The sequence below is a fragment of the Rosa rugosa genome, chromosome 2, assembly GCF_958449725.1.
Source record: "Rosa rugosa chromosome 2, drRosRugo1.1, whole genome shotgun sequence".
In the NCBI taxonomy this organism is placed as follows: domain Eukaryota; kingdom Viridiplantae; phylum Streptophyta; class Magnoliopsida; order Rosales; family Rosaceae; genus Rosa; species Rosa rugosa.
Window position 1 is genome coordinate 43,204,870 of NC_084821.1, and position 11,354 is coordinate 43,216,223.

Here is an 11,354-nt window from a genome sequence, read left to right on the forward strand (position 1 = left end):
CTGAAAGAAAAAAGGGGACATGCCATCCGGTCCGGGACTTTTGGATGGATGCATTTGGAAGAGAGCATCTTTTATTTCCTTCTCAACATAGGGTTTTGTGAGTTCCCGATTCATATCTGCATTGACTTTGACATCAACAGCTTCTAGGACTTGAAAGATAGCACTGAAATTAGTTCCAGAAGAGGTAAAAATACCTTCGAAATATTGCAATAGAATGCTTTGCACTGCAGCAGGGTCAGATTGCCACGTTCCTGTTTCATCTTTTAAGCCCTTAATTTTGTTCTTGCTTCGTCTATTTGATGCCTTGCTGTGGATGAAGGCAGTATTTTTATCTCCATCTTTCATCCAAAATGTCTTGGATCTCTGTCGCCAATACGTTTCTTCCTGTGCAAGCAATGCACTATATCGAACATGAAGTTGCTTTTGTTCATCATATTGTTGAGGTGTGAACGGATGGGACATGATGTCTTTCATTTTCTCCTGCAAAACTCTCATCTCTACCTTGTTTTGTGACAAATCTTTCTTGTGCCACTCAAGCAAGTGAGCTCCCGTAGTATGAAGTTTTGTCTCCAATTGTTTCATGGCATTCCCTGTGAGAGGTTGTGCCCAACACTGTCGAATGATGTCAGTACACTTTGGATATTGGTGCCAAAATTCCTCAAAACGAAATCTTGCTGGAACTTTCCAAGACGGCGATCGTTCGGAACAAACTTCTATTAGCAGTGGACAATGGTCCGATTCAGATGGAGGGAGAATATGGACTCTAGAGAAAGGGAAGCATTCTCGCCATTGCAGTGAGTGGAAGGCCCTGTCGAGCCGTTCTTTTGTGTGTCTATTGGACCATGTATACTTGCTTCCAATGAACCCCATATCATATAAACCACAGTTGGTCATTGTTCTCTGAAAATCTTCCATCGGTCTGGCAGCCCTAGGTGGCCCCCCAGATTTTTCGACGTTGCTCCATATTTCATTAAAATCCCCCGCCATGAGCCAAGGCAAGTCACACGGCTCTGCTGCAAGGGTTCGAATTAAGTTCCATGTGTGGTGTCTTTGAGAGCGGGATGCAAAGCCATATAGACCTGTAAACCGCCAAAGGTCGTTGGTTCCTCGTTTGCCTACTTCTACATCGATGTGATGGGGAGAACAGGTTCTGAGGTTGACCGGAGTTTCTGCTTTCCAGAGCAAGGCGACCCCCTGTGAGCCTTCTGTTTCCTCATAGCATATACTACCCTCAAAACCTAAGCGATTTTTGAGAGATGTGATCAGATCCGGTTGTGCTAGGGTTTCTGCCAGAAAGATGAGGCTTGGGTTTTTGGCTTGCACCATATTGACTAGGGCTCTTTGTGTTTCATGATTAACAATCCCCGACAATTCCATGCAAGGATCTTGCATTGTAACATGTGGAGGATAATGGCAGCGCACGACGGCGCAGTGGCGGCGACAGGCGCGCTTAGAAGGCTAGGGCTGAAAAAAAAAAATTTCACTTGACCTTTTTGTGATAAATTCTGCTCAAGATGAACATGGGAACTACTAAACAACAAAAATTCAGACGTCTAATTTTGTTTTGGTCGTCTGACCAAAAATGTCAGCAACTATAACGTCAGGCCATATATAGACATTATTCATAACCCGTGTAATCAAAATGGACCAAAACGTTCGACTAGTACGTAGTCCCTAGTATTAGTGTATTACGCGCTTGCAATGAAATTGTAAAAATACACGATGATACTAGATAGAAAAACATTATGTATCAATCACAGAACGTTTCTCCAATATTTAGTTACTTAATTACAAAATTTTCAAATTGCTATGGAAATCATTTCTATTAAACGACGTTACGTTCATATTGAATTGGTTTCAGTGGTGACTCTGCTTGACTACGGTGCCGGCAATGTTCGGAGTGTCAGGAACGCCATTTGCGGCCTCGGCTTCCAAGTCAAAGATGTAATTTTTTTTGTTTGTTAATTTGAATTGCTTACAACTACCTACTTTACATTTTCATCTGTTCCTTATTGAATTAAGTTTCTCAATTTTTGTATCATTGCGTTTTCTTGTGTTGAATTCTTTATTTTTAGCAAAGAATCTTTGTAATGTCTGGTGAATTGGTTCTTTCTGCTGCTAAGTTGATGATTTTGGGGTTGCATATTTCTTAAGATTCATATAACACTAGTAAAATTGATGAACCTTTTCTTCTTCTTTTTTAAAAAAAAAACAAAAAATCGAAAAACAGGTCCAAACTTCTAAAGATATTTTGAATCCTTATCTTTCCTGGTGTGGGGGCTTTCGCTGCGGCAATGGGATGTGCTGAGCAAGAATGGGTATGTTTTTCCGTTCTCTATTTTGGCTCACTTCTTTATGCTGATTCTGTAAGGATCAATCGCTTGTTTTAGTTCTTTGAAATGGATTGCTGAACAAGAAATGAAAATCTCTGAATATCCAATAAGTTAAGCACTCATTTTCTTCAGTTAATCATGTAATTTAACCAACCACCCTAACCAATCAATTACAATGAAACAAGAAAAGAAAACGTCACTTTTTAAATTGTGAAAAAATTCTCAGCCCTTCAATGTTTTTCAGGATGGCTGAAGCGCTCTGTGAATATATTGAGAAAGATCGGCCGTTTCTTGGCATTTGTCTTGGACTTCAGCTCCTTTTTTAATCCAATGAGGAAAAGGGACAAGGCCGGTCAGTGCTTCATGCCTCAACTTTTCAGTAAATTTCTGTTTCTACTTTTTGTAACTATAAGACTAATGTGAATACAAATCCCTCTTGGACGTACTCTTTGATGATTATACACATTTGTACTTCTCGATTTTTCTATATGTAAAGGTATTATAGATTTTGCTGTTTATGTTTCTGACCTTGTTTAAACTTGGACTGACAAAATGCATAGTATCTCAGTGAGTGGTCTTGCCTTGATACCTGGAGTTGTTGGGCGTTTTGACTCAACAAATGGTGTCAGGGTTCCACATATCAGGTGGAATGCTTTGCAGATTAGAAAAGACTCTTTAATTTTGGATAATGTTGGAACCCATCACGTCTATTTCGTTCACTCTTACAAAGCGATGCCAGTATGTCATAAACAATTTTCTTTTTTTGGGTACAAAATGAATAGTTCTTAGTAATGCTTCTGCTGCATATTTGTACTATACATAACTTGATTTATTGGGGCTGACATACTTCAATACAAATTTTCAGTCGGATGAAAACAAAGAATGGGTTTCATCTACCTGCAACTATGGTGACAATTTTATTGCGTCTGTTAGAAGGGGAAATGTGCATGCGGTTCAATTCCACCCCGAAAAAAGTGGAGGCAAGTTATCATTTTCTCACTCTTGTTTGTTAATGATTGCTCAAGATGTACCGGAATTACAATAATTTTCCATGTCTTGTTTCTTTCGTTACTAGGGAGCGTATAATATCTAACAGGACTTTCGACGTTCAAGTTCCTTCTGGAATTCTAATTATATATGTATATTGAAGAAGAAAACAAGATCAAATGTAAAACCCACTCAACTCTCTAGATAATGAAAGAAATAGATGTGAACTCTTAAATTTTCAAAACTTGATCGTAAATCGTACATTTTAGAAGTAATTATCTTTTACTTTTCCCCATTCCAAGATTCAAGAGGATAACTTCTGTCTGAGGTCTAAGTCGTGAGATTCTTTTCTGATTCTGTTTGCTCTGTAATTCTTGGCAATCAAAATTCAAATGTAAAGAGCTCTTTAAACTACAGAACTACTGCAGTGTAATTTTTGTAGATGTTGGTCTTTCCCTATTGAGAAGATTGCTCTATCCAGACTCACCCTTGGAGAAGGTAACCTCTACCTCTAAAAAAATGCTTATTATGTTTTTACAACTCGATCAACCATCTAACAATCTGAAAGTTCTTGTGAAGACAGAAGCCTATGGAAGGGAAAGGTTCCAAACTTGCGAAGAGGGTAAGTCCAAGTTGAAATATCAGAGCTCTGATAATTATTTACCTCATTGTCTTTCACATACAAACTGTACGTGAAGGTTCTCTCCGAATTCTATTACTTATGCTAGGTTGTTGCTTGGCTGGATGTGAGGACGAATGACAAAGGAGATCTTGTTGTAACCAAAGGAGACCAATATGATGTAAGAGAGCATACAAAAGAGAGTGAGATATTCCAAGAACTCTCGACTGCATTCTTGTATCATTTGTGTGGTTCTTTGGACCTGACTATTGGGTGCAAACTGTCACAATTAAAGAAATATCAGAAACCCTCAGCCTTCGGTGCATCATAATCTAGTTCTATAACCCCACTCATGGATCTTACTGTTCATTATGTATTTTCTTCAAACACATCTAGCTAGATTGATATCCTTTCTATTGTTCAACCTAGTAATTTTTTTTCATGCCAATGTTCAATCTTATACCATTGTATGACTTGTGCTGATTTCTTTTCGGCATTTTAGGATCTGTCATGGTCAAGCTGCTTAGCGTCTTCACTTGAGTCAATTAGTATGATTATCTTACTCAATTATTAGGGTAGTGTGACTCAGAAATCAGGGTTTCTTGAGGGAAACATAATGCCTAGTTGCAGAAATGCCAATTGCTGTTGGGGTTGATAGCTTATTAGGACAAAATTGTTTTATTATTACATTAGTATCATTCTCACATATTTGTTCATATAGAGCACCCTTTTAATAATAGTGATACACGAAATCCTTATCTTAAGCAAATGGCTTGGAAATTCTGCAAACTCGTGGGATAAGATGATCGACAAGGAAAAGCGCCAATCTTCTAAGCTCTTTTTAAAACAAGAAATGGAAATAAGATGAGGCTTGTACCTTTCAAGCTGAAGAGTACTTTTCGTGCTGAAGAGCCAAGCAAGCCCTTGGCACATGCGGGTTACGTGTGGGTTTACGGCTATTCAGCCTTAAACAATTTTCTATATAGAAACTGCACACGTTTGACCAAACCTATCATAAAAACAAAGTTAAGCACTCGAGAAACCCTAACACCCAAGACCGGTTCCTTTCCGAGTGATAACTCGAGCTCGTCCGGCGGCGACCCGACCAGTGTGGGCCTCCGGCCTCGCCGGCGTTGGGATCTGCTGCCGGACGGGTCTTCAACCCGATTTGTTTCATGAGGGCTCCATGGGTGGTTGAGCTCGAGGTAGGTCCAGGCGGCTTGCGGCTTGTGCTCTTGACCGGCGGCGTGACTGTGCTAATCAAGACCGGTGTCTGGTTCTGAATCGGTGGTGGTGCAGACAGGGGGATGCTAGACCGACGCGATTCGGAGTTGGGCCTTCACGACGGCGTGCGCTGGGATGGCGTGGTGCGCAGCGGTTCGGGTCACAACGGCGGATGGTCGCGGTGGAAGGTCGCGGCGGGTGGTCATGGTGGCCTAAATCGAGGCGGCAAGGGCCATGGCAGTGCAGGTCGGGCGAAGTCGCCGGGCGGGTGACGTACGACATGTCGTCCGGGATGATGGGCTGGGGCCAAGGATGCTTAATGGGCTCTGGAGTTGAATTACCATTTTGGATGCTCTTGGGCCTACAAATTGGGGCTGGGGTGTTTTCCCTAGGCCCATCTATATGTTTTTAGTTTATCTATTTACAATAATTCCTTGTATTAGGAAACTAGGCATTTTTATGCTCTATGTCTCTCTAGCGTCTCTGGAGTAGTACCGAAGGAGGTTATCCGCTATTTCTACGTCTTAGAATGTATAATGAGTAGGACTATATGTATGTATCACCTGTGGGTACTACCACTAGCTTCTTGTCTGTCTATCAGCGGAAGGGTATGTAACGGCCTATTCTGACTTGTGAGGAATATAAATGTTGAATTTCATTCAAAAAAAAAAAAAAAAAAAACCTATCATAAAAACATAAAATATAGAGAAATTTTATTCACACCTCTAAATACCAAATGCACATCTCTTTTTTAACATACCCAAAATTAGATTTTATGGGTACGTTAAATTATCAAAAGAGACATTTATATAAGATAAAGAAACATAATTAGACCTGATTTTGTATTTTATTCTTCTCTATGTGAATGACGTGAATGAAGATGCAAACTTAGAACCCTAGTCAGTGTTTTTTTTCTTTAATTGTGAATAAAGGTAAACCTCATCATATATCAATGTTTGGCTTTACATCTAGACTTGTTGAAAAGTTATATGGCCACCACTTGAAAGAAACAAAATATGTTAAAAAAAGGAGTCCAAAATTTCTTTATATCTCCATAGCAACTCATGTTCCACGTTGTTGTGGAAAGCAAAATTTGATGACCTCATTATCAATAGTTGTATGTTTGCTAACCCCACACTGATAGTTAGCCCCCAATCCCCCATGCCATGGCATAAGCATAATTGACCGTCAGTTCCATCAAAACCAAAATTATTATACAGATCCATCACCAATTTATTTGAGTTTGGTGAGAATGCACTGTTGACATACACAAACAACGTATCCTGGTGAATTTGTCGGTTACAGGTATCTTGAATTTCGCTTTCTTCAGTACAGGGGCATCACTAGTAGCCCTAAGATGAATAACTACTTTCTTAGCAGCAGTCGGAGATTCTGTGATAGACAATGCTGTGAATCCTTGTTTCAAAAATCTCAACTTGATGAATACGCAGTTTGACTTGAATTGAATTTTGTCAAAAATTAAGGGTTTGGAATAGAGAGATTGATGGAATAGAATTCGATTTTGTATATTCAAAAGATTGACAAAGATTATGATAATTGAATTTTTTTAAGATTAAGGGTTTTTTTTTTTTCAAATTAAGATGGTATATATATATAAAAGGATATGTATTTAGTGAATGGGTATGATGGATCGTGAATGATGATAGTTTAGATAGTTTAGAGTTGTGTTTCTAGTAAATATTAAACTAAAGAAGTTAATAGGTCGTTATTAAACATTATCTACTACTTCACTATTTTGCAATCTGTGAATAAAATTTCTTTATGTAAAAAAGTATGCACTTTTACCAATGAAAAGTCATCATCAAAAAGTATCTTTTTAGGAGATTTTTCTCAACGAATTATTCATTGGTAAAAAAGCTTTCCACCAAAAAATAAAAATAAAAAATTCCTTTAAGTAACTTATGCATTGAATTGTACATCGTAAAAGCCTCCTATATGAAAAAAAAAAAAAAAACAGAATAAAAAGGAACGCACTTATGTCATTGAATTTTTCATTGACAAAAGCCTCGTAAAAAATAAAATAGAACCGGACACTGCTTAACCGATAAACGATTTGTCCTGAAAAATCAGTCATAAAAGATAATGCACACAATTTTGATTATCATCGATAAAAACCTCATATAATAAAAATAAAAAGAGTTCACCCGAGGCGACAAAAGATTGGTTGCTATAAGCTGGCTAGGTTAGAGCATCTCCAACTATTGAGCTATAAGTCATTTTGACTTTGGCTTTTTGGTAGAGGGATCTCCAACCATGCTCAATGTTTAGCTATTTTGACTCTTGAGCCAAAACCCGAGTCAAAATGACTCAAGTTTGTAGAACGAAAGCCAAATCTCTTTGGCTGTAAAAATGGTGGGCCCTAGCTGCATGTGCTGCAATTGCAGCTGAAGAGGTTGACGCGCCAGAGGTAGAAGACAGAAGGCAATCGCGCAAGAAGACAAAATAACGGGAAGAAGCAAGCGAACGCGCGAGACACGCGCTGATGGAGTGGCCGACACATGGGGCCCGCCTGGGCAGAACGGCCTGTGGTCTTCCAACATTAAGAAATCGAACGGCCCAGATTCATATTGTAGTTAATTAATTCTCTAAAATGATTAATTTATTAAATGACTTTAGCTTTTGACTAAAGATGGTTGGAGATGCAAAAATTGAATGAATAGTGATGACACTAGGGGAGTCAAATTTTGCATATGACTTTAGCTTTTGACTAAATGGTTGGAGATGCTCTTATGGAAGGCATACACCTATACTAGTACAACCCCTCAGCGAATAGTAGTTGCTAAAGTTATTTTATTTTTTGTAAGCAACTAGAAACTAGGGGTGGACACTTTGTACCGAAAATGCGGTTACCGACCCGAACCGCACCGAAAAAGCAGTTCGGTAACCGCACCGAACTAAAACTGTGTCGTTTCATGGTCACACCGCACCGAACCGCATAAAAGCAGTTCGGTTGCAGTTTCGTGTCATAAACCGCCTTATTTAAACCGACCCGCACCGAATTTTTTTTTAATTACATTTTATTTATTTATTATTTCTCTATTGATGGAAATGTTGGTTTTTAATATATAACAAATCCATTTTTGTTTAGGTTTTCAGTTTGTAATAAGTTGCTATGTTTGCTTGATCATTGATATATATATATATATATATATATATATATATATATATATATATATATATATATATGGGTTTGTTAAGTGTTCAAATATGGTCTTTCTGCAAGTTGCTTGATATTTGGGTGACATTTGCCAATTTGTGTGGACTCTAAATGCATTCAAAATTTATTTATGACTGGTAGGTAAAAATAAGCATGATTTTGGCCATCTCTTTCTAGTTGAAATTAATAAATCGGTCCAAACCGAAACCGACCCACACCGCACCGAAAAATGGTGTAACCGAAATAATCGGTTCATCCCTTTTGTAATGCAGTTGCGGTTTGATATATAGGCCAACCGAAAAAAAGCGATTTGGTTGCGGTTTGGGCCTTAAACCAAACCGAACCGCACCGCGCCCACCCCTACTAGAAACCAACGTTTTGTATAGTTATTAGCTCATGCAAACTAGAAACAACAAAAAGAAATAAATAAGAACAAATGAAAACAAGAAATCAAGGCACAAGCATGCAGCGACTCCTTAGTTTTATTATTGGTCGAGTAGTTCATCCAGAAGAATCAATTTCAACCTTTTTAATTAAACATTTTTAATGTAAAGGTTGACTTGGAACTCTTAATGCATATGTTATAAAAATGAGAGCAGTCGCATCTAAATAATTTAGCCTATTATACTACGGAGCATATTCAGTTAACCGCCGGTGAAGGTTCAATGACGGATCAACCGCCACCAAAACGGCTAACCGGGTTTCATGTCCTGCTCGAGTGTTCAATGATCCATGAATTAACTCTATGCTTGCAGAAAAAACCAGTGGCTTGTTTTCATTGAAATATCAACACTGGAGTACTGGACAATGAGTTTGATGACCAGTTTAATGGTTAAGTGACTAAAGACTTGTTGTCATATCAAAAAGGAGATATAATCTAGCTCAACATGATCTGTACTACCTAAATTTACATTTCAGTCTCTTAACAAATTAATCCATACACAAAACTAATCAAAAAAGCTTGCTTGCAAATTCTTCTTTGGCCTGTTGAATTCTTGAAGACAAAGATGAAGCACTTGCAAGGTCTCTGAGCTCAGACAAACTCCTCCCAAGCTGAAGAGCCACTTTCACTTCAAAGAGCTCCCCATTTTCTCTATCCCCAACCTCTCTTTCCTTCAAAGTTGACTCAATGGTCTCCTCCATGAGCTTGAAGAACCCAGCAGAGCTCCTATACATCTCAAACACCATCCCAACTTGCCCTCCATGCTCCAAACTGTTAACCACAGTGCCCAAAGCCCCCAAAACCACACCAAAAACAGCACCCCATGACCCAAAACCAGGCAACCCAATAAGACCTGACCCAATTGCAGCAGACCCAGTAAGCAAAGGACCACAGAAAGCCAAGACCTTGTTGACCTTCAACACCATGTTGCTTAGCCTTGCATATTCTGCGGAGTCCCTTCCCTTCATTACGCACAAAACCTCCTTCAGTTCCTCTTCAAGATTCTCATTCCACCCATTCCTCTCAAACTTGTCACTCATGTTTTGATCATGGCACTTGGGTTCTTCCTCAGGCCACCACACAGCTGGCTCCACAATTTGAGGAAACTTCTCAATCATGGTTCCAAGTAAGGGAAGTGGGTATGCCTTATCCAAAGCCAAAACCTTTTCCATTGTGACTTTCACATCATAAGAAGTAACTGGGTTTTTGAGAGCCAAGGTGGTTTTGATTTCTTCATGAAGCTTCTTGAACAGCCTTGAAGCATTTCTTTGTTCCTCTGCTAGCTGTGAAGGTTGGATCTTGTTCATCACTAGAACAATCCCAGTCACAGCCATGTATAGGAGACTTGATGAGATCTTGAGAGACAAAATGGACGGTCCAGATCCAGAGACAGCTGCAAGTCCCGCCATGATTGCAGCTGTGGCTGTCATCCCATTCACAGAGTTGAGAAGCAGAACATTCCAGTTGTCCCTCTGCGCCTTTATGTTGTTGTGCATTTCTATTCTATCTGCCACAATTTCCATTATTGCATAGAGCTCTTGGACAAAGTTTGAATCTGAAACTGAGTCACCAAGATTTGATCTTTTTCTGTTGTCAAATAATGGTTTCACTTCTATTTCAGATGAAGTGGCTGTTAGGTTGAGTGACCCATTTCTTTGATTCAGTTCATTAACCAGGTGCCTGGGAACTGAAAGACGGGATGATTCAATGTTTTGGGAGTGGAGAGTAGCTTTGATTTTTCTAGAGGAAGCTGAAGAAAATGAAGCAGAACAAAAAGAAGCTTGAATAGAGGCCATGAACAAGAACAAAAAGAAGCTTGAAGAGTGGCTTTGATTCAAACAGATTTTTAGTGTGGTCTGTTTGAAACTTGAGATTGAAGGTGTTGTGGTGAGATGAGTGAGAGTTGGGTCAATATATATGTAGAAGGGAGAGGGAGAGGGAGAGAACCAGGAAATAGGTGTGGGGTTGTGTTTTTTGCTTTTTAACAAGCCTTAAAGGAACTCAATACGAGTGTTTGACCATTTACCAAAACAAACATTATTATTTGACTAGATGACTTTCAACTACAATTTGGAGGGGGTCAAATTTAGAACCCTGTTTTGGACACAGTCTGTCTCTAGTTTCTAATTGTGACTACGCAGGAAAAAGTAGTAAAAACCAATTCAAATTGTGATTGAGCTCTGACAAAAATTTGACACTATCAAAATATATACAAATCCACGGTAAAATTATGTTTTCCATGTAAAATCAATATTTGGCTTTGTCATCTTCACATGATTTTCACGAAGGCAATTACGTTGCAAATGATTTGGTAAGTCGGTAAGTCATAGTCTTACCGTTACGGCTTTGGTTTAGCGGGACTAGGTTCATTTCCCTTATATTTAGAGTAATTGTTCAAGTTTAGCTAAATTTTATTTTTAGCAAACTACATATACCCCCTTGATAGGATTTCAAAACACAAAAAACTCTACAACATTTGGTTTTGAACATTTAAGGACAAAAGTTTACACTTAAGGACAATATACTCTCCACTTGCCACATGTCATGAGTTAATTTACTTTTTTACCCTTA

The 11,354-nt window shown here is 38.8% G+C and overlaps 1 protein-coding gene, 1 long non-coding RNA gene and 1 pseudogene across 2 annotated transcripts; 1 reads left to right on the top strand and 2 right to left on the bottom strand.

Moving 5' to 3' along the window:
• Nucleotides 1-2,257: 2,257 nt before the first annotated feature.
• LOC133734172 (uncharacterized) lies at nucleotides 2,258-4,363 on the top strand. Its single transcript, XR_009858122.1, has 4 exons — nucleotides 2,258-2,318; nucleotides 2,578-3,818; nucleotides 3,904-3,942; nucleotides 4,049-4,363. It is a non-coding gene; the product is annotated as an uncharacterized LOC133734172 (long non-coding RNA).
• A 1,944-nt stretch (nucleotides 4,364-6,307) lies between these two features.
• Nucleotides 6,308-7,258, bottom strand: LOC133730797 (ubiquitin-like protein ATG12; annotated as a pseudogene).
• Nucleotides 7,259-9,090: 1,832 nt separating this feature from the next.
• Nucleotides 9,091-10,693, bottom strand: LOC133731910 (probable F-box protein At4g22030). The gene has a single exon (XM_062159360.1). It carries the CDS (start codon nucleotides 10,577-10,579, stop codon nucleotides 9,293-9,295), a length of 1,287 nt encoding a protein of 428 aa, XP_062015344.1. The 5' UTR covers nucleotides 10,580-10,693; the 3' UTR covers nucleotides 9,091-9,292.
• Between the last annotated feature and the right edge of the window lie 661 nt (nucleotides 10,694-11,354).

Bases quoted from the DNA above. Each gene is read 5' to 3' on its own strand.
- LOC133731910 (XM_062159360.1), bottom strand. From the start codon at position 10,579: ATGGCCTCTATTCAAGCTTCTTTTTGTTCTGCTTCATTTTCTTCAGCT.